General features: G+C 39.9%; 1 protein-coding gene across 1 annotated transcript; it reads right to left on the reverse strand.

The window, feature by feature from the left end:
* Positions 1-4541: 4541 nt before the first annotated feature.
* Positions 4542-22398, reverse strand: GYG2 (glycogenin 2). The gene is made up of 9 exons (XM_074149431.1): positions 22268-22398; positions 16115-16282; positions 14210-14384; positions 12974-13136; positions 12281-12407; positions 11089-11311; positions 8512-8652; positions 6702-6812; positions 4542-4703 (listed from the first exon to the last, which is right to left on the reverse strand). Exons 1-9 carry the CDS (start codon positions 22396-22398, stop codon positions 4542-4544), a joined length of 1401 nt encoding a protein of 466 aa, XP_074005532.1.
* Positions 22399-22936: the final 538 nt, after the last annotated feature.

A 22936-nucleotide genomic window follows, 5' to 3' on the forward strand; every position in this document is an offset into this window, starting at 1 on the left:
TAAGATTTTTTAAAAACAAGAAAAAAATATACACACATACATCCCCCCGCAACAACCCCACATTTCTGAGATAAATGGGGATACTCCAGGTTCCAAACAACCCTGGCTTCTGTTCCGCCATTTGTCTAAAAGCTGTAAGTAAAAGGTTTGGAAACACAAAGGATTTAAGGAGGATTACAAAAAAAAAAAAAAAAAAGTCTTTAAACTAAATAAAACATAAAGCAGTCACCCACCCAGCACACGCAATCAGTTTTGCTCCAAGTATTTTATACTATAAGAATGCTTTGAAAATCATAGTTCTTTGAAATAAATCACCTGTTTCTGATACTACACATCTGAGGGAAAACCACCTATATTTATCAGGGTTCAGAACCCTATACAGTACCATAAAAGGCAACAAACACTTTTCCAAGGTAGTTAACGTCATGCCACCCTGAAGTGGGAACAGTATTAAAATAATCACAAGTCAGAGCCTAGCTCTCTTGGAATTTTAATTTTTTTCCCTCCAGTTTCTTGAAGTTGAAAGTGTTCTGACAACAATCAAAGTAAAAATTAGGAAAAATACTTGTAACTGTCTTTTTTTCCTGTACTCATAGGAATAAAGCCACAAATAAAAAACCAAAATGATCATGAGAAAGCGGGGGGGGGGGGGGGGGGGGGGAATAAATCAAATATATAAAACTTTTTTCTCCATAGGTTGACCTAAATACCTTTACACAAAGGTAAAAATATTAGAGATGTGAATTAAGAAAACAGACCCACCTCATATTATTTTCAAAGTCATAGGAATCAGAATAGTTTAGATTAGCAAAACAACAGAATCAGACCCATTAAGGAATAAATAGGCAAGCTGCAGATTTGTTTCTGTTGAAGAGACATTCTCAGGAGCATGCAAACGTATAAAGCCACATGCTACTAACCCAGCCTCCCATCCATGGACAGAAAAATCAAGGTAAAAAAGTAACTAAGCACTTTTTTCAAATACCAGCCTGAAAAAAACAACTGTGAGCTGACTGAACTAGAGAGACAAGGAAACTTCTTTCCCAAGAGCAACCCAGTTGAAAAGGTCCTCAACAAGACACCAGGCAGTGAGTAAAGTGATATTTCAAGAACAACAATCTCCTTTTCCTGTCAGCTGGGAAAGTGCATTAACCCACATGTCTAAAATTTTCAAGAATTTTCCTTGTGGCACACCCACACCATCTTCTCTTTATACATGAGAAGCACCCAATAAAATTGTTGGATGGCAAATAAAATTACCCTCTAAGTCTAGCTGTAAATAACTCTAAGCACATTATGGAAGATGAATCAGCATGTTTTGTTTTAAACACAAGCTGTCCTCTTTAAATACAGAGTCTGCCACACAGCAATAGGTCAGAGTCTGGCCTTTTAAAATCCTTACAGCTGCTTCTCAGGTCACTACTGACAAAACTCTCAGTCACACACACGCACAGACCAGCTGCTAAAAGATCTTCAAGGGTTCTCATTTTACCATGCCATTTTTTTGCCCCCTTTATGTTTCATTGACTTTATTATTGTACATCGTCTTCCAAATCGCCAAAGTGGAAACATGTCTTGTTTAGGGAGGAATAGTGCTGCCAGAAAGCCTACATTTCTTAACTTTTTTTACCCTCAAAATACCCGGGGCTATACCACACTTTAACCAGGAATAAATTCTAGGTGAAGCTTGCTAAATTTTATTTCTAAGTCACATTTCAACTTAGCAAACCTCAACTTTGTGGTTCATGGCAACATGCAGCCCCTAACACCCCCCAGACCTGCTTGTAGCCCCAAGGTTTCAGAGTTATGTCCATAAGAGCAAAAAATGCTGCCCAAAGCACAGCACTTGCAAATTCTGAATTCACTCACAAGTCTCCCTTCTCACAGCCTGGTGACAACAACGACGTGCTAGAATCCAATACAACAGTACATTACTTGTAACTAGTTCAACATTTTTTGTGTGAAGACAGTACACAAAAACTTGAGCAGGGTTTTTAACCACAGCTATACTATTCCAAATACAATAAACCAATTCCTGTTGTGCTAATCACTAATCAAGAGATCCTAAAGCTTATAATTATGTATGTCTGTGGAAATAATAACTCACACCTTTTAATTCTGCTCAGCAGGTAGTGCTAATGTCTCAAAAGCAATTTAATACAATTAAAAAACATATTAAAGTAACCAGTCAGACACAAATAATACTCCCTGGCACAACATAAACAACCTGTAACTCTGCATCATCTCATAAGTACATGACTTCATATGTCCTTTCCATTTCTATTTTATTTCCACGACATTAATGTACTTTGCAAAACATTGTATAATCCAGACTCAGTACCATCAGTACCATTTTTACATATTAGCATTTTCAAATGTATTCCATGACCACTCCTTTTACTACATTCATATGCTTATTTTAAAACCTTTCGGCTACTGATTTCATGTCAGTAATTCTTCTCCAATAATCTAATTAACGTTCCCAGCAAGATCTATTAGTTACTGTAAAAAGTAAAGCTGCACAAAGCATGAGTTCACATTGTTGGCTACAGTTTTATATAGTCTTCAAAAAAATGAATTGCATTAGCAATAATGCTTATAAAACAGAGAACTTTGTCAGAAATGCATAATTTCACTAAGACTCAGAAAAAAAACAGATCAAACACCACACAAATAAGAGTAGACTGCAGTTGCTGTGATCTCCAGAGTGCTGCGCTGGGCCACACACAAGAGGTAGAATGCACCTGCCTGTGTTAACACACAAAGGTTACCTACCCATGAGAGGCAGGCTGTTGAGGGTCCCTTTATGATCAATGGAGAAATTGAGAAGAATCCTCTTCTGGACATCTCTCTCTTTGACTTCAGAGATCCTAAAAATCTAACTTGAACTAAAAGCTTGAATTCAGTTGACCCACCGGGAGATTCCCACTTTAAGTCTGCTTAGAATAAATGAGAAATAAAGAACTAGACAAAATCAGAAATACCCCACAAAAGTAAAAGCAAATCCACTACTGTGAATATTAGAAATTAATTCTAAAATACTCAAAGATAGTTTTTCTTCCTTTATGGGACCTTTTGGCTCTTTCGTTCCTTTCCTAATTTGTGCAATTTATTCCCTCCATTCCTCCAACTTTTTTGATGGAGGAAAAAAACCCAAAAGTTCCTTCCCTCTTACCTAGCCTTTTTCTCCACTAGCATCTATGGCAATACCTCTGATGCATAATATCACATCATTGCTTTTTAAACAGAATTCCGAAGTTATTTCATTAGGTGTATCTGTACCAACATTTGTGACATATTAAGACTGAAATGTGTTTCAAGTCCTGCATCAGCAGAATTCCTATTCTAATATTGAGGGGTGTTATGAATAACTCTGTCAAATCTGTTACCATATTAGCAGGCCTGTCAAACTTCTTTCTTTCAAAGTGTTTCTTTTTCTTTTTTCGTTAAGATAAACTTGCTGAGACTAGTCAAATTTAAATACTCAAATTCACAAAGCAATCCCCCTTAACTACTTAAAATAATGGGATCTCATCAATAGATTTTTCTGGAACTACACTCAGATTTATTAGTTCCCACACACAGCTATTGTTTAAAAGATCTTCAAAGGGCCTGTTTACTAAAACAAGTGCTAATTGTGTTTTCAGTTGCACTCCAACTGCCTGCAATATGGGGCAACCACACTAAACAAGAACACCACCATTGTCAACTGCAGTTTGAAGGACTATAAACAAATTGATATAAAGCACCAGAAGGTTTACACCATAGTGTCAGGATTTCTTCCTCTGAATATGCAAGTAGAGCTAACAATATTTAAAAAAGCAACAGTATCCTATAGCAACAATATAAAAAGTTAACATACATTATCAGTCTATTTTAAGAGTTTTACACCAGTCTTCATTATGTTGGTGACAAAGCTGAGCAGCTTCCTATAAACAGGGAGAACACCCACTAGTTACCTCAGACAAAGACTAAATTTCCTCTAATCCTAAATATACTTAAATTAAAAAGCTGTGTTGCAGATTCCTATGAGGCCAGGATTTCATCTCTCTACTTCTTTCTCATATTGAAGTCTATGCTACGGCTGCCCTTGAAATTGTTAACTTGGTTTCAAGAACCAAGTTTTTGTTTAAATAGTTTTATAGTATCTTCTAAGTACTTTTGAAATAATCTCAATTTGTGAAATAATCTCAACTTCCAATATATTTCACTCTCATGACTGTTTCTACAGAATGCTTATGGGGAGGAGCAGGGAAGAGTTTTAAGTATGAGAGTTCAGACTCAGAGGGTACCATTCGCCATACTTCAGAAGGCACTATAGGAGAGCAATGAAGATGAGACACACATAACAATAAAGATAAGGCACACTTAACAGTTAAAAAAACAAGACTCTGTATCTGTTAATATTCCCCCAAAATCTATGAGACCCCATATCTACCCCTAACTTTGGTGTCAAATAAACTATGCAGATCACCAAGTATTAAAGGATTGTATTTATAGAAGAAACATAGACCATGATGACCATTACAGAACATTCCATCTTAATGTAAAAATGCATCCAATTTCTTTTTGATATGTTCAAAAGCATCTTTCCCCATATAGTCCATACGCCCTTCCTCCCATTTTCTCCGTTCCTCTTCTGGACTTGGTTCTTCTGGTTTGAAGTGAATAGACAGCTCTGAAACAGAATGTGCAACCTCATTCTGTGGGAAGAAGCAGAAGAGTGGAAAAACAGTCATTTGGTTGTTCTCATTTCAGTGCTATGAAGTTAAACCTTAAATGTCAACCTTGTGCTGTGTACAGTCCCAGTTAAAACAATAAAACAGTATTCAGGCATTCATTCTTGCTTTGATAACGTGATCTCATTTCTCCGTGTCATAACATCTTTGAACATACCAAACTTTTATTGTATTTAACTCAAACCTTGGCACTCTCGGCAACAACACAATGAGAATATTACAAACACGGCCTGTTTAGAGTAGAATATCTCCCATAATGAAGCATAACCATGTATCTGTGCAAATATTGTCTTCAACAGGCTTTTATGTGAAAATTGCCTAGAATTTTTGGTCATTTGTTTTATTTGACCTCCAGTGAGATCATTATTATTTAGCAGTTGTGAAACAGCAGATTACTCATATAATTTAATTCGAAAGATTGGCACTATTCATTATACCGATAACTAGTTCATTTTGAATGATTGTCCAAAATTGTGAATCTCAGCTCAAGATCAAGTTATCAAAGTTGCATGAATGCAAGACACATTAGTGATAATTTCAACCACATAAAAGAAAAACTGTGTCCATGATTGACCAATGTCAGTAAAACCTGAATATCTCAACAATTACAACCATTAATAAAGAAGAAATATAATTATAAACATTAATAAAGATGAAATATAACAAGGACTAATCAAGACAGCCACTGAAAACCTGCTTTCAGTACTACTCCAAGAGGCTCCAACACAAATAACTTATGTTATAAACAAAATTGAAATCAACCAGAATAACTTTCCAGTGAAGCCCTCACAAATTCAATACAAAAATGTTTCAGAACAGAACTTAACGGACAGGAGTCAGCAGCTTGAACCACCTAAATGTCCTGGAATATCCATTACATCTGCCGATTTTGGGCAGATAAGGCACAGGACTTGCTCAAGACCTGTACCTGCCGACAAAGTAAGGTATCTCAAACAGCAAACATATGATTTTAGGTAACTGCATCCTTCCATATTTATCCCTACCTGTGTCCCACTCTACATGACTTTAAACATGTATAAATACTCTGAAGAGCATGCTTGCTACCTATATATGTAAATATGCAACAATAGTTGGCATTTATTTTTCAGGCTTTGTACACACATAACTGCAGTAATCCATGAAGATTCCTTTCTTTACCATTGGCAAGCTTTATCTACAGCTTTGGATGCCAGTAACAACAAGACAGGAATCATCACGTTTTCAGAAATGAAGAATTTTAGCTAGCGCTCAAACACCCTTGGCTGCATGGGACCTACAGTGACACCTACAGTTTTGTTTCTCAGTCTTAAAGTATTTCACTGTAGGGCTTCACAATCGTACAAAAGGCCTCATTAGGAATAAGGCAGTATTGAGTACCTTACAAGATACAAGTCCTTGACACCCTGTCACCCCATCAATGACAAGTCTGGCACTGCTGTCACACTACCCACAGATAAATGCAGTGCAAGATCACAAAGGAAAGCCCAGTAGCTTAGGCTTCCTGTCTCACTCACTCGCTCTACATTCATTTTCCGTTTGCTTGGAAACACCACTTCAGCAGGTAAAACAAAAAAAAAAAAAAACAACACCAAAACCAAACCAAAACAAACAACCCAAAAAAACCAAACCCAAACAAACAAAAAACAGAACAAAAAAGACAAAAAAAACCCCACCAAAACAAACAGCTTTGCTTGTATTAGTATCGGAGAGCTAAAATTAACATCATGCATTTATTACTTGGGGACTAGCACAGGAAAATATACATTTAAAAACTGGAAGTATAACTGATAGAAAGAGATCATACCCCAGTATTGGAAGCAGTTAAGGAATTACATAGCTAAAAGATTCAAGAATTTATTTGCACATTGCATCACAATTAGCTGACATTTCGCAACATTATGTTGGCAGCAAAGACACACATGCAATTATCAATAGGTGTACCATGCAGAAAGCTACATGTACCAGTTCTGAGGTTTCCTGAAACGCAGGATGAAATACAAGTTGTTCTGAAGGTCTGTCAGGCTCAGAGACATGGATGTTAGAACCGCTTTGTTCAACTTCACATACAGGTTGCTAAAATACAGCCACTGAGGTTTTATTAGGAGAATATTTTTTCATAGTTTCCTTATCATGAGAATTCATACAATACAAATCCATTTCAGTCTTGGGGTAGGGGAAAGCAGGGGATGGGAGGAAAAGGTACAAAGCACATTATCACCAAGGACAAAATTCATCTCGCCCAGCTTTAGTTATCAAAATGGTATTGTATCTAAGCTCCTACTATAATCATTCTAGGATAAGTACCTCCAGAGGGCAGCTCATCTCATCCTAAAATAGGTTCAAGAGTGGCTGGCGTTCTTCAGTGACTACAGAAACAGTCTGGAAAGCTAGCTCACAGTAGATGCCTACCATTCACGAGACCAAACTTCAATGAGAAAAATCTCATTTTAGGATAATAGCTTGCTCTATAACTCAGGAGCTTTTCATAGAATGAGAATAGAACAACGAATTGCAAAACAGAGGTAAAATAGACTGCCTCCAAAATACTGCCTCAAATATTTGTCTTTGCCAGATATCAAAACATAAATGAGTAGACAGACCCCATTCTGAAGTCTCTTCCATCAAAACCAAAACAATCCGACAAGATTACTGAAGCTAAGCAACAAAAAGTGGAACGATGGTGTTCCTAAGTAAGAACAGAATCAGACTATTAATTTCAAACTAATAGGATCTTCTGATAAACCAATCCTAGTAATCAAAAAAATTAAAGAATTTTAAATTTGAATGACAATACTTTAAGTGAACATTATGATTTTTTTTTTTACCCCAAAACAAACATCTTGAAAATGCGTCTCTATTTGGTTTGAGCATTTTCAATGGAGTCAGATGTATGAGGCACACTGGATAACACATCCTTTGCAAATAAATTGTTCTTAAATTATAGAGCTGGAAGGCTTGCAATTTTCCTTCATCCCCTCCACGGTCACGGTGGAAAAGAAACGAAGGAAGACTACAGTTTTACTTTATGGAGTAACTATAGTCTCAAAGGACAAAGTACTGAACATAATAAAAACTGTCATCTTACTAGAGAGTAGTACAATAGAGAGCAAGTTACAATAGCAGATTACATTAGAACGTTAATTTCCTTTTATCCCATTGTACCTTGCTGTAGCATGGTTTATTATACAACACGTAATTACTTCAACCTGCAGAAACATTGTGCAATTATGTCCAACTTAATTCCTGCATGATATAAGGGGACCTCTACAATGATCATCAGTGGATTCTTTTAAGACGCTTCTTGTTGCCCAAATCACAGAAATTTATTGAACAGTTTTCCGAGTCAACACTTCTGGAAAAAAACCCAATAATTTCTACAAAAACCCAATAATTTCTACGTAGGAGTGACAGAAAGGATTCTAGTTTTAAATATATTAATTCACAAGAGTATTAATATTAAAAAGATTACTTTGGAAACAGAATTATATTTTAATTTATTGAGTACCTAACAACTTTCAACAAACAACCTCTTTGTGAAATTCTATGTAAATTATTTCAACCTCCAGACACATCATGCACACGTGACTTAAGATTAAAGAACATAAATACTTTTTAGACTTTTTCGGATACTAGCAAGAAAATTCAATAGCTACAGTTAAATCAAAGAAGATATAATCTCCCAGATCAGAAGAACAATTTAAAAAAAAAAAAATCTCATTTCAGTATATCATTTTACTTTTTTACTGCATATGGTAATATACAACATACTTACAGCTTCGAAAGTGAGTTCCTCAGGTGAAGATGCTGTGGGATATAATTCATATGTCTGCTCTGGAAGCACAGGCATTTGCAGCGAGTTGGCCACAGAAGGACTGACCTTTTTCAGTGTAATTTCAACTCCATTGAAAGTGTGCTAATAAAAACAAGAACATCTCACCACTGAAATGCAATTGTGCAGGAAATTGATATCTTATTTACAACAGTTTCACTTCCTTACAGGGATCTCATAGCGTATGGATGGAAAGAAAGCTATCAGAAGTAGTCAACACGGATTCACCAAGGGGAAGTCATGTCTGACTAACCTGATAGCCTTCTATGATGGCATGACTGGTTCGATAGATGAGGGGAGGGCGGTGGATGTTGTCTACCTTGACTCCAGCAAGGTTTTTGACACAGTCTCCCACAGCATCCTCACAGTTATGCTTAGGAAGTGTGCATTAGATGAACGGACAGTGAGGTGGATTGAAAACTGGCTGAAAGACAGAGCTCAGATGGTCGTGATTAGGGGCACAGAATCTAGTTGGAGGTCCATAACAAGTGGTGTTCCCCAGGGGTCAGTACTGGGTCCAGTCCTCTTCGATATATCCATCAATGACCTGGATGAAAGGATGGAATGTACCCTCAGCAAGTTTGCTGATGATACAAAACTGGGAGGGGTGGCTGACACACCAGAAGGCTGTGCTGCCATACAGTGAGACCTGGACAGGCTGGAGAGTTGGGCAGAGAGGAACCTGATGAAATTCAACAAGGGCAAGTGTAGGGTGCTGCACCTGGGGAGGAATAACCCCATGCACCAGCACAGGTTGAGGGCTGACCTGCTGGAGAACACCTCTGAGGAAAAAGACCTAGGAGTCCTGGTGGACAACAGGATGGCCATGAGCCAGCAACGTGCCCTTTGTGGCCAAGAAGGCCAATGGCATCCTGGGGTGCATCAAGAAAAGTGTGGAAAGCAGGTCGAGGAAGGTCATCCTCCCCCTCTACTCTGCCCTGGTGAGGCCCCATCTGGAGTACTGTGTCCAGTTCTGGGCTTCCCAGTTCAAGAAGGACAGGCAACTGCTGGAGAGGGTACAGCGAAGGGCTACAAAGATGATTAGACGACAGGGACATCTCTCTTATGAGGAAAGGCTGAGGGACTTGGGTATTTTTAGTCTGGAGAAGAGAAGACTGAGGGGGGATCTGATCAATGCTTATAAATACTCAAAGGGTGGGTGTCAAGAGGAAGGGGCCAGTCTTTTTCCAGTGGTGCCCAGGGACAGGACAAGAGGAAACGGGCACAAACTTGAATATAAGAAGTTCCACCTAAACATGAGAAAGAACTTCTTTGCTTTGAGGGTGGCAGAGCACTGGAATAGGCTGCCCAGGGAGGTGGTGGAGTCTCCTTCTCTGGAGACATTCAAAACCCGCCTGGACACGTTTCTGTGCAACCTGCTCTAGATGGAGCTGCTTTGGCAGGGGGGTTGGACTAGATGATCTCCAGAGGTCCCTTCCAACCCCATATGATTCTGTGATCTCAGCATTAAAGTAGTAAGTTAATAAATTCAAGAAGTTTGTGATCCCAGTTTCAGAGCATGTTGCAATTTAGATTTTTGCACTCAGGAGTATGCCAGCTCAGGAGGTAAATCTAACAGGTATTTCCACCTTCATTTTACCATGGCTGAAATATTTCTTTACTGCACATTTTCTTAAAAATTAAAGTATGTTAAAGTCTGAGATCAAAAACTACCCATTCCTTCATCTGTTTTCCTATTTGTTATGAGATTAACAAACCAAACTCCTCTCTGGCGCTTTGATGGTAATTGTCCAACTGATCTTATGGGACTATGCAATTAGTTCAATTACAGTAATAGCCTAATATTAAAAAGCATTAAGAAAATATTTGCACATGCATAAAAGTGATCTAAATTGTCATGTTGGATACAGAATTAAAAAATATGCTTCTCCTACTCATTACTGGTCTCCAAGAAATCATATATTTATCAACAGATTTTTTTATTCTATTCATGGAAACCATACATTGCTGCACTTCCTTTGAAGGAAAAAAAGTGTAAAGAGCTCAGTAAATGCTTGTTGACATATGAGTACTGTAAATAACATCCTAAACGTAATTAACACTGTCTTTGCAAATCTAATTTATTTGTTATGAACCTCATAATACAAGTTATAATGCAGTTCTGAAAAAGTAAATTTTACTATTGTTCAAGGGCTAGTTTGATGGTCTACATCAATTTAGTTCCAAAAAATCAAAAGTCTGTTTGTTTCATAGACAGTTTATAATCTTCTGTGGAAAAGTTGTATCACACTTTGTGTTTAATTTGCAGAATCTATACACATACATTCCCATACAAACTCTTCATTAATTAAGAAGGGGGCTGGGGAAATCTTTGGAAAGCCAACAATATTAAAAATCCCTCCTAAACTACTAGTTTAGATGTTCCTAGAAGCAATCATTGCTACCACCAATCAACAGATATTATGTTTTTTTATGCAATTCCTTCCTCTAGCAAACATATAATTTTCAGAATTTTACTTGTGATTTCAGCATATTCCCCACTAACTCCTTATTAGTTACCTTGCATTCCTCAGATTCCAATTCTTCCATATTTTGAAGTTTTTCTAACAAAGGCAATATACTGGCGCTGTATATATTCCACCAGAGTGCAAGAAATGACAGTTGATGAAAAGATCCAGAGGTGGTGCCATCCTGCATAACTCTCTTCGTTTGAAGGTTATATTTGTAGTTCCAGGGTTTCGTTGCTCCCAAGAAGTGAACAACTTTGGCATCTCTACCAAAACTGTAGTGATTAAACATACAGGCCTATACATTAAATATTTCTTTTAGTGTATATAAACTGCTACAGAAACAGGCTTACTCACACTGGTGAGGTAATTTTGACATTTTGCAACAGCAACACATTCAATATGAGTATATATATTAATATTTTTTCTATATTATTAGTTTAAGGTATCCCGTTTGGTATACAGAAAACAAAAGGCTGCATTGCCATTTGCTTTCAGCTGCTGATTCTAGTACAAAAGTTCATGAAGGAAAATGACAGGCTCATGCAGTACTATTTCCAGTCCTCCTGCACACTCTGTTCACAAACAAATAAATACCACTTCAAATGCTGAATCAACAAAATTGGTTATTATTGATCCCATATTAAAATTTACTAATAAATGCATCGTCCTAACTTCACCTTCCAGTAAGAGTGTTTTGTGCAACTGGAGCAGTAATTCATGACACCCTAAAATCAAGTTACCTCCTGGCAGAAAAGTTTTTCTAACTGCATTGTCTGAAGTCCTATAATTACTAGCACAAATTTTGTTTCACAGAAGAACCTAAGAAATGGTTTAAAAACAAACAAACAAAAAAAAAATACCCCAACTGTTTCCCATAGAACTGACTGGAAAACAAGGGAACTACTTTAAAAGTAAAGCTGTCAAAACCTAACGCTAAAGTAACCTCTACTCAAAGTAACTGCAAACCAACCTCCGCTAGAGTAGCTACAACTACTCAAACACGAGAACAACTTCTCTGAAACAACGCATGAGACAGTGTAGCCACCTCTGGGACTCTGTGTGACCATATGCAAGACATTCATATTGTGTTTAAGCTTCTACTGCATGTTTTTTACATAACATCATGTGTGACTACTGTAATTTATAATCGACAGAATATGCCATTATTATTCTCTCTTATAACAGAATGCTTGTTAACAAACTACAGAGGTTTAGAGTCAGTCAGAAGCATTACTACTTACTGATTGAAAGCAGGAACATAGGTGTATACAGCATTGCTGCTTAAGTTATAGAGGAAAGGTAAGTGTTTGCCAATATCTGCTGTTGCCCAGTTGCTGAAGAAGCTATTCAACAAGCCTTGATCACCTCCTAAAGGATATATAAACCAATATTACCATAATTATGCATACACTCAAATTTACATCAAAATTTCACATCCAAGGATGGCAGTGAGACTGGTGTGTTCATGGGACTGCAACTTGGACTTGACAGTATGGCCATGTGAGCAGGTATAAGTGAGTAATACCTGATCCACTCCAATGCAAGCTCAGTGTAAATGGAGTCCTACTGTAATATATGAAGGAAGAAGTAGGAAAGGGTTTTGGTCTCCCTCAGAGCAGAAGACTGAAGATCAGCTGTATTTCTCTCTCCTAAACCAGACAGCAAAATTAAAACTTACTGAGCAAGACTCAGACACAATGTCCCTTCTTTGCACTTTTCTGGAAAGCACAGTCCACAATAAGTACAATAAGTCTTAAGTACAGTGTAAGAGGCAGAATTCTGCACCTTAAATTTTTATGAGGGCACAATTACATAAAGCCCAGAGAACTCCTGCCTTCCTCCATTCGGCCAGACAGCATGGAAGCTACAGAAAAACAGCTTACTGAGAACGAATGTACTGTCTTGCACTTCATCCCTTATGCCTTGCCCCTTACCATCAAAGCTGCCGTGTTCAGCAGCAAACCGGAGCAGTAGATTGTAAGTTTTCAAAGAAGGTCGGAACACAAATACACCACTATTAAAGCAGTCAGGCCAGCCAGAATCAGGAGCTGCTGAAAACTCTTCTCGATCAAACAATTCATCAACATTGCAAAGCACCTTAGAGATATCAGGAAAACAGAAAAACTGTTAGAGCAAGTGTTTTTCTAGAACATGAGTAGCAAAATCAGTACCAAGGGAGTAAATTTCCAGTTTAGCCAAATATATAGCTTCCACAGCATAAAAGCAGTAGCAATGAAAACTACGCTAGGGGTCAGAAACTTTACTTTTAATATAATAAAGTAACATAGAATTATTTGGGTTGGAAGGGACCTTAAAGATCATCTAGGTCCAACCTGCCTGCCACGGCCAAGCACACATTCCACTAGACCAGGTTGCTCAAAGCTCCATCTGACCTGGCCTTGAACGCTTCCAGGGAAGGGGCATCCACAGCTGCTCTGGGCAACCTGTTCCAGTGCCTCACCACCCTCACAGTAAAGAATTTTTTCCTAATATCTAGTCTAAATCTACCCTCTTTCAGTTTAAAACCTTTACCTTCATTCTATCACTACACTCCCTGATAAAGAGTCTCTCCACATCTTTCCTGTAGTCCCCTTTAAGTACTGAAAGGCCACTCCAGGCTAAACAACCCCAAATCTCTAAGCCTGTCTTCATAGGAGAGGTGCTCCAACCCCCGATCATCTTTGTTGGCCCTCCTCTGGACTCACAGAGACAGGTCTATTAATTGTGGCTCTCCTTGATTTCTGTGACAAAAGCACAAACCTTGTCAAATTACTTCATGAGCCTCAGAGACCCTCTAGAAGGTTCTTTGAAATATAACATACCATAACTTCATCCTAAAGCTGGCCTGTCTTCCTGACCAGAATAAGTCCAAATGAAAGTTTACGACAGAGATCTACTTTAAGTATCTGTCAGAAATCCATTTGCATAGAGTTTGTGATCTCTTTTGAGGATAGTCCTGAGGTTACTCTCAAAATAGCATTTATTTCTATGCAGCCAGCAAAACTATGAGCATTGCCAAAACATGCCAGCTGGAGCTCCTGCAACCTTCTGACCAGCAGCAAATCTGGTCACTTCATAGGCCAGTAGGCTGAGTGATGAGCAAGTATCCCACAGTGACAGCAGCTCTTTGAGGCATACACAAATGTTTCCACGGCTCCCAGTCTACTCACCAAAGTGTCTGCATCCATGAAGACACATTTGCTATAATGAGTAAGAGTCCAACAGTGAAGTTTAGTGAAGGTTACACCCAGTTCTGGCCTCTGCATCAGAGCCAAACGGACTGAGTCAGCACTGTCAAGTGCATCCACTTCAATTACTTCATCAAACACACTGCGGAGGACAGACCTACCAGAGCAAGAAGTGGAGAGAAAGAAGGGAATTTAGAGAGATTCATCAGAGTTCATTTCTGGCATGAAAATAGCAAACACACAGCACAACATTTTTTGTGACAATAACAAAGGCTAGATTGATTGGTTTAGAATGAGAAGTCAAGAGTGAAAAGTCCTTGTAAACAGGCTGCTGAAGAGGCACCTATCGGGCCATAAACCACCACCTCTTCCACTACAGGGCCAGCACATCTCCAATGCGACAGGTGCTGTATGGAAGAGAAACCAATTCTAATTTTAGTTACTTAATGCCCTATAGAAGCACCAACAGAAATTAAAGCAGCTTTCATCCTGCACAATTGACTCTAAAGCACAGCACTGTACTGTGTTCCCTGCGCAGTGCACAGGATGTGGCACGCACTGTCAGTGCGGTTATTTGCACCTATTATGCCCGAGTATAAAACTGCAGCTTTTAGAACAGGCAGTATATATTTGCTCACTACGACAAATCATCTCAAATTAGACTTTTAAGGAAGACCCTATGCATATCTCTCACAGGAATTTCATAGGTGATACCAAGGTAGGCAATCATCCTTCAAGATACAAGAAAGAGTCTTTTAAACAGAGCTTATTTATTTACATTACACTATTAAAGTCCTGGATGTCATACAAACACAGAAAAATAAAGTCTCTGCTGACTATCTAGATTTTAGTCATTAGCTTTTACTTGACTGACCTTGACAGGAGTTAACTGGGAAAGAATTAAGAGTTTTAGAAGCATAGTTCAGTGATGTGCTTTTCTAAAACACCATTCTTGATTTAAAAAAAAAAAAAATTATTATAAGGGTTTTTCCCTCCACTGAATGGGGATGAAAAAACTGACTTAGTATTCACCCATTTATTTATATAGTATTCACCCACCAAATTTATATAGTATTCCCTCAAGAAGGTTATATTCTGACAAAATCCATACTTTAAGAAACCTGTAAAAACAGATTTCTGTACATCTAAATCACAGCAAAAATGGGAAAATATGTTTTTTGAGCCAGATGTATTGCAAATACTTTCACATGGCATACAGAAATCAGGAGCTTGCACACTTCCTAAGCCACAGCAGAGCTAAGAGTTTAAGTAGCTATAGCATTTAACATTCCTTTTAACAAGCAGCACAGTCCTTCAAATAACAGGGCTTGAGTTCAAGAGATCTAATGAGATTTCTGTACATGCAATTCTGTAGTGCCTGTAGAATCACAACCCAAATTGGAAAGTGATTTAAAAAAAAAAAGCCAAAATTAATTTATTTCTCATCATGATAGCCATGCACTGTTATTTTAAGAAGATTAGTCATCTGAAACTGAGGCCTTAAGGTTTTTGGAGAGTTCTGATGTCACAGGTGTTACACATCTTGCTCTTCCTAAAAGAGAAACTCTTGGGGAAAAGAACAGTAAAGCCTTTATTCCGGCTCAACAGCAAGACAGACACTAAGACCTTGGTCCCCAAACTTTCATCTTATGTTCCCAAATAGGAGTTTAAGACAACTTCCAGCCACAAGCACTATTTCTGTAAGTGAATTCTTATTAGTCTTACAATCTTATCATGGATGTTATTTGGGACTCCTCTCAGAAATTAGTGGCCAAGGGGAAACTTCTAGACATAATGCTGTGAAATTCACAGAAAGCCTATTAAAACCTTTCACGTTGTTGTTTATTCTTCCACATTATCAACCTCCAAAAATACAAAAATCCTTACCTCATCCCACTGGAAACCACTGGTGTAATTAGTACTGCCAATTTCCTAGATGTCGTATGGTTCCTCAACGACTGTCCGAGAACCAGAGCTCCTTGACAGTACACATCATTGGTAGCAAGGGTCACAAAGGCTTGATCCGTTACTGTGAGCAAATATTCAGAAGAGTCACTTCACAGCTTTAACATAAGCTCTTTGGGCAGGTTCTTACAATCCCCCTCCTCCAGCTAACCAACAGGCTGCAGCTTATAACAACCTGCAGTTCCTGTGATAAGCTCTTTTCTTTCCCAAACTCCCCCACAAGACACAACTGAATAGAAAATCCAGTGAAAGAGACTGCAGAATGTATGTTTCTGAGTTTTTTTGGCTTTTGTTTGCCTGATTTACATAATAACAGGTGTGAAGTTTTCAGATCAGCCTTAAACAAATAATTCCCCAATTTTATTGCCTGAACATAATCAAAAAAGCCCATCTGTAAATATTTAGATTTTACATTTAACTAACATAGTATAATACAAGTGATAAGGAAAATGTTCCTGTTTATACAGTGCCAAAAGCTAATGGAAAAAACAGGAAGTTTAAGTACTAGCCAGAAATGTCCTTCTTTCCATAACCTCACTGAATCCACCCAACAGGCAATATTCTTTGCTTTATCCTCTTTGTACAGGAATAACTGATGCTGGCTGAACAAATGCAGAGAACTGCTACTGAGATTGGCGCACCTCCCAGAAGATAAGGATCCCTACCTCAAGTAACTCCAAGAAAATTAGGAGTGTTCCTCATTGTCAAGAACCACATGGGAAAAAAAAAATTACAATAAAAAAGAAAGCAAGCTACACTCCTGCACAATAGCAGACATAATGCATTTTGTAGCAATACCAGGCCTGTATCACCAGGGGCTGCTTCTTCAGCTCGGCCCTCTGACAGAACCACAGTTATTGGGGTTCTCCTGGGGAGAGCTAGAACCTATGATTCAGCAAGGTGAACAGCATCCTCAGAGCAGAAGGAAGACCTCAGTTTTCTAGGCTGCAAAATTAACCAGAACAAGATAAGCAGGTCACACAGATGAGGGGAATTCCACTGAGCTCTACAGAGCTTCAATAAATAGTTGTGTTGAACCACTTGTTTAAAACCACCATCATCTTAAGGGACAAGCAATTATGTTATGTAAATTAAACCAACAAAACAATAACAACAGAAAAAACCACCCTGTCATACAGTTTCCAGGCTCTGTGAGAGACTCTAGGAAAGAATCTCACAGAACTAGTTGCAGAGAACCCAACAAATGACCTCATGGCTGCCTCAGACAGAGGCTGCCAAAATGAATGAGTTCAAATCTCTAACCTAATACCAAGGTATGAAATGAAGAATGGTTGGTGCCAGTGACAAGCTCTTAGGTACTAAGTATTTTCATTTTCCTTCAAATCCAGATCAAAGCACAGACCCACTGGTATGCTGTCTTCTGCCTGGTCTAGTGGGTGGTGTCGCTGCCCATGGCAGGGTGGCTTGGAATTAGATGATCTTTCAGGTCCCTGCCAACCTAAACCATTCTATGATTCTTCCCCACTTTTTGCCCTACCTCCCACTCATCTCCAGCCAGACCTGAATTTGAATCAAGCACATACACCTTACATTTGCTGACATTGCAACAGATCCCTACACCTCAGGAGAATCCTTTTACCCAGCAGTGTTAAACTTGGCCAGATACACTGAATCATCCATCCAAACTTAAAATAGTTTGCAGGTCCCTCACCTAAGCAAACTCCAATAACATTTTTCATCACAATTTTCAGAAGCAACAAATGAAAAAAAGGAGCTTTCAAATCTTATGTTATCATAACAGCTCTAGCAAGTTCTGGGTGTTCCGGAAAGCAAGTAATAAGGAGTTGCTTACATGGAGTGGTTTAAAAAGGACAATTATGCAAGTTGTGCAGAACCGCTCCTACTGCAACTTTCCAAGAGGTTAAATGAATAAATATAAGCATACATAAAAATCCAAAGCAGAAAACCACTGAACGCTACTTTAGCAATAAAATTATTCTCAAAAGACACAAAGAGTCAGCAAAGAAAAGCAGTGTTGTGTCAGCCAACAGGCATCTTTAGCCAAATAAAGGTAATAAAACAACTACTGAGAGGAACGTGGGGGGTAGGTTAAAAAAAAAAAAAAAAAAACACACACACACCAAAAGTGTGAAACGAGTGGGTGTTTAAATCTTAACTAACAACCACAAAACTGAACATGTAATCTTCCTATTGCTTCTGCAAATTCTTTTAGCTATGAAAGCTGAATTTTTACATAAGTAATACATCTAAAAATACAGAAGCTACTCATCAAAATAGTTCAGCAAGTTGGTATGGCAAATTACCACATCCTACATATGCTTTCATGCCCTGTACTTCTTGGGCTAAAGCTGGGGTGAGCACCACAAGCAAGTAGCTTGCCAAACAAATATAGCTTCTAAGAAACTCTTGCTAATACCTCCCACAGGAAAAAAAAAAAAAAAAAAAAAAAAAACCAACAAAAAAAAAAACCACAAAAAAAACCCACACACCCAAAAACCAACCACCACCAAAAAAAACCCCACCAACACACAACAATTGTCTCTTTTGAGAATCAGATGTGGGATACATATTATAGCCTTCTTAATAGAGTGAATCATTACAAAGATAATTAAATAGATTATCAAATATTGACTGAAACAATGCAATATCAAAATATTTCTAGTGCAAAGAGAGAACCACATCCTAGCAATTTTAAAATCATACAGGGGTACCACTAATCCATTAAAGATCCATAGGGGGTTTAAAATCAAAAGTTTTCATCATTAGTTGTTCTTTCTTCTAATCCCTGCTTTCAAGGACAAAGTGTTATTTGACTTGCCTCATTTATAATGTTCTTCGGAACTCTGTCCCTATATAAAAATAAAACATTTATTTAACTGAAGACTAAGGATCAGTTTTTCATATGAACTTGTAAGAGTAAAATGTTTACCTGAGAATTCCCGTTTAAACAAAGTCAAGGACAACGCTGTATTACATCTAACGGACACAGGATTTCACTCACTGACTTTAAGCTGCAAAAGTTTTGATCTTTTATGTTTGAAAGCCAAAGGTGGAGGTATTTAAAAAAAAAAAATCCAGTTGCAATGAATTTTAAGTGTCAAGTGCACCATTATGTAGAACTTCCAATTCTTTGTGCTGTATGACAATAGTGTCAACAGTATTGAACCTAGTGTGAACAGTATTAAGTTTTCAAGGAAATTGTTTTCAAGCTGTGGAACCCTACAGCTAATACCATTGACTCTCAATGAACTATGAGAAAATTAAGTGTATTATTAGAATCACATTAAAAGCATGTCATGTAAATTTATAAATCTGTTCATTTCTCTTGTCTGGATTACCACACAGCACATAAAGATGCAAATTTAGAAATCATTATCATCAAGGGTGGCTGCTCACTTTTAACACCTAACAATTGTTTCTCAGAACAAACCAAGGATTTTCAAGCAAGTGACTTTGGTGAGTTATTTTAGAGCCTGCACTGCAGCTACAGATACCATCACAGAAGATACAGCAAAAATAATGTGAATCACCACAGTCAGCGTGATTTTATGTTAAACTTGTTACAGTTTTGTTTTGTTTTTTTTTTTAGTGAAGATCACCAACTTCTTGTAAAGCTTACTCATAGCATTAGTACCTCTGACACTGCCAGAGGCAGAATTCTTCAATAGGCCTGAAAAACAATTCTAGGGCAGCTAAAAGCCGTACTTCAAATCCACACCAGCAAGCAGACAGGGTGGTGCTCGCTTTGATGTTCAAAGAAAAAAAAAAAAAAAAAAAAAAAGAGAGAGAGAAGAAACCCGAGGTAGGCACCAAGAATCAGGAGAGACTCGTAATAACAAGTACTGAATGAACCACATGCACCTGCCAGCTCCAAGACAAGTTTAAGTAAGGTCTTTTTTCCTCCATTATCCACTAGACATAGCTTTTAAAACATATTTCAGTCTTTCTTCTGATAGAGAGAAAAAAGATACATGTGCTCCTAGGACGTCTGTGTCTCCTAGAGTAACAACTCAAATTTGCCAAGTTGTCCACTCCCAGTTTATGATGGGAAACTAGAGACTCATATGCTACAACTTTCCTACAAGCATATTCTAAGTAACATGTTGACATCTTATGCATAAAAATAGGAGTTGATAAATCAATGGCTCCAACAGGCCGGTTAGGTCACCAGTATGTACTGCCATTCATACTAACTAACCTTCTACAACTGCGTTCTTAAAGTCCTCCCTGGTACCATCTGCTGCTCTTGTCACCTCCCCCGTTCTACTTCAGACACAGTCTGCACCTGTGCCCACTGAGCCCAAAGCACCTTTCTGAAATCCCGAGTGACAACGACATAGCACAGCCGCAGCTCACATCACGTTCTCTAACAACGATATTTTTACACCCCCTTCCACACGTAGGTCTCTATGCATCCTCCTCCAGAAGCACATCTCAGTGAAGATGTGTCAGACTACTGCAAAGAGAGATAGCAGCCTTCTCACTTCTCCGAACTAGCACAACTCTATCAGAAGCACTTGGGACAGAAGGCTCTGCTTCAGCTGGCACCTACAACCTTGAAAGCAATCAAGAAGTATTTCGGTGTAAGTAGGTAAAATTAATAACCTATGTCAGGCCACCATCAGAAGTTATTATGCAAGTTTTCAGCAAAGAAGCAGTTCTTGCCCTAGTAAAAAAATATGACAGCTGGCAATTTTAACTCTCATACTTCTTCGATCTGGATCCAATAGTAGAAACATTTACATTACTGATGAATATGGCACAAGCAATACAGATCTTTTATAACAAATGCAAATTGACATTTGATGGCATGCAGTATTTCTTTTGGTCTAACAAAGTTCTGCTTGATCCAAAAATAGATTCTCTCCTGCTTTATTAAAACAATACTTAATTTTAGTAGATGAGATTGACTGTTATCTTGGAGACTACAGAAAGAAGACTTGTTTCTCTTTTTATGTAGCTTTTACTATATATATCTTTCAGTTAAGAACAGTTACATATTGCTTCAAGACCCTGCAATTTTGTTATTCCACAGATCATAAGCGATCTTTAGGAAAAATCAAATGCAACAATATTACAATATGCAAATAAGCATAGCTCATAGCACCAAAAGCTGGTCCCAAAATAGTAACATGCCAGTTTGAAAAAAATGAGTAACAGTTGCTTAAGCAATCCAAAAACAGTACAGAGGACTTGATACATTGTCAGGTGTTTCCAGTCTTTCCACCCTCCTTCCAAAGGAAAAAAAGCAAAGAAAAAACCCCAACCAACCACGAAAAAAAAAAAAAACCCTACAATCCTCTAATCCTCTAATCTGCAGACTCCCTTTCTGCATCAACCCCAGGCACTGAGCTGCCACACACACGAATTCAAACCGGGGACCCACCAGGATGAATGCCCAAGGCAGGTATGTCTGCGACACCCTTCAAAGGGTTCCACAAACACAGCTTGGGAGGCGGGAGGGCTGCCACCCCATTTCTTCCTTCAGTTTGGAGAGCAGGTTCCAGAAATGAAACAGCACCTGCACCCACCCCTAAACCAGTCTCTCGTGGCTCTAAGGATAACCGTGAGCAAACTACCGCTGCTGTGCAAGGAGGGACGCGGGAAAGGTTTCTCTGAACCTACCTCAGGCTGAAGGAGCGCGCCCCCCCATCACACCCCCCCGCCTGTCGCCCACCCGGGAAGCGCGCAGAGGCCTGGGCAGGCCAATCCGTACGTGCAAGCAGAACACATAAATGAGTTTAGCAATTTCATCCCACCAGCCAGACGGTTCAAATCCTAATCCGAGCCTGCTAATTACAGCACGCTCGGTCGATAACGAAGTGGCGGAGACCCCTCGCCCGCACAGGGGTGCGAGGAAGGAGAAGGCCCCGGGGCGGGGGGAGAGAGGGGAGGCGACCGGGTTGCCCAGAAAGGCGGCGGCGGGCAGAGGAAGCGGGGTGCCGCCGCCACCACCGCCGAGGGCAGCCCCTCAGAGCCCGGCGGCCGGCGCCGCGGTACTCACCGGACATCCTGCGGCCGGCGGGGGGCCAGCCGGGCGGGGGCACGGCCCACGGCCCAGGCCCAGGGCGCCCACCTCCGCCTCCGCCTCACCTGCTCGCGGCGGGCCCGGTAAATGGCGCAATGGGATTAGCCTCTTTCCTGCTGAAGCCAGTGGTAGGTGAATTATACCCGCCGGGACTCCTGCGCAGCGGCAGAGACACGGCATTAGCGGCAGAGACCATCGAGGAAGGTTGGCACAGCACGACCCGACCCACCCCACGCCCCGCTCCCGGCACTGCCTTTACAAGGCGGGGGGGGGGGCAACCTTCTCTCGCCCCCCGCCCCACCGTGCGCCCCCGCAGCGCCCTGCCCCCGGGGCAGTGCAGAGCCGAGAGCTCGGCCACGGCAGCCGCCGCCTGACGCGGCCCCGCACCTGCCCGCTGCCTCGGAACGGCCCGCCCGGCCACCGCCCCTCACCCCTCTCCGTGCCCCCCACGCCCCCCACGCGTGGCGGTAGCACCGCAGCGCCTCCTGGCGGCGCGGCGTGGCGCTCCCGCCCCATTGGCCGCCCCGCGGCAGCGTCTGCCCGGTTCGGGTGGCGGCGGCCCGGGGAGCCGTCCCGTCATGGCGAGGTCTGGGGGCTTCCATCCTTTTCCTTTCCCTTCCCTTTCTTTTCCCTTTTCCTTTCCCTTACCCCTTCCCTTCCTTTCCCCTTTCCCTTCCCTTCCTCTTCCCTCGGGGCTGTGGGACGCCCAGAGAGCCTCCCTTAGGCTCCCTCAG

Source organism: Numenius arquata, chromosome 1 (assembly GCF_964106895.1).
Source record: "Numenius arquata chromosome 1, bNumArq3.hap1.1, whole genome shotgun sequence".
Taxonomy (NCBI): Eukaryota; Metazoa; Chordata; class Aves; order Charadriiformes; family Scolopacidae; genus Numenius; species Numenius arquata.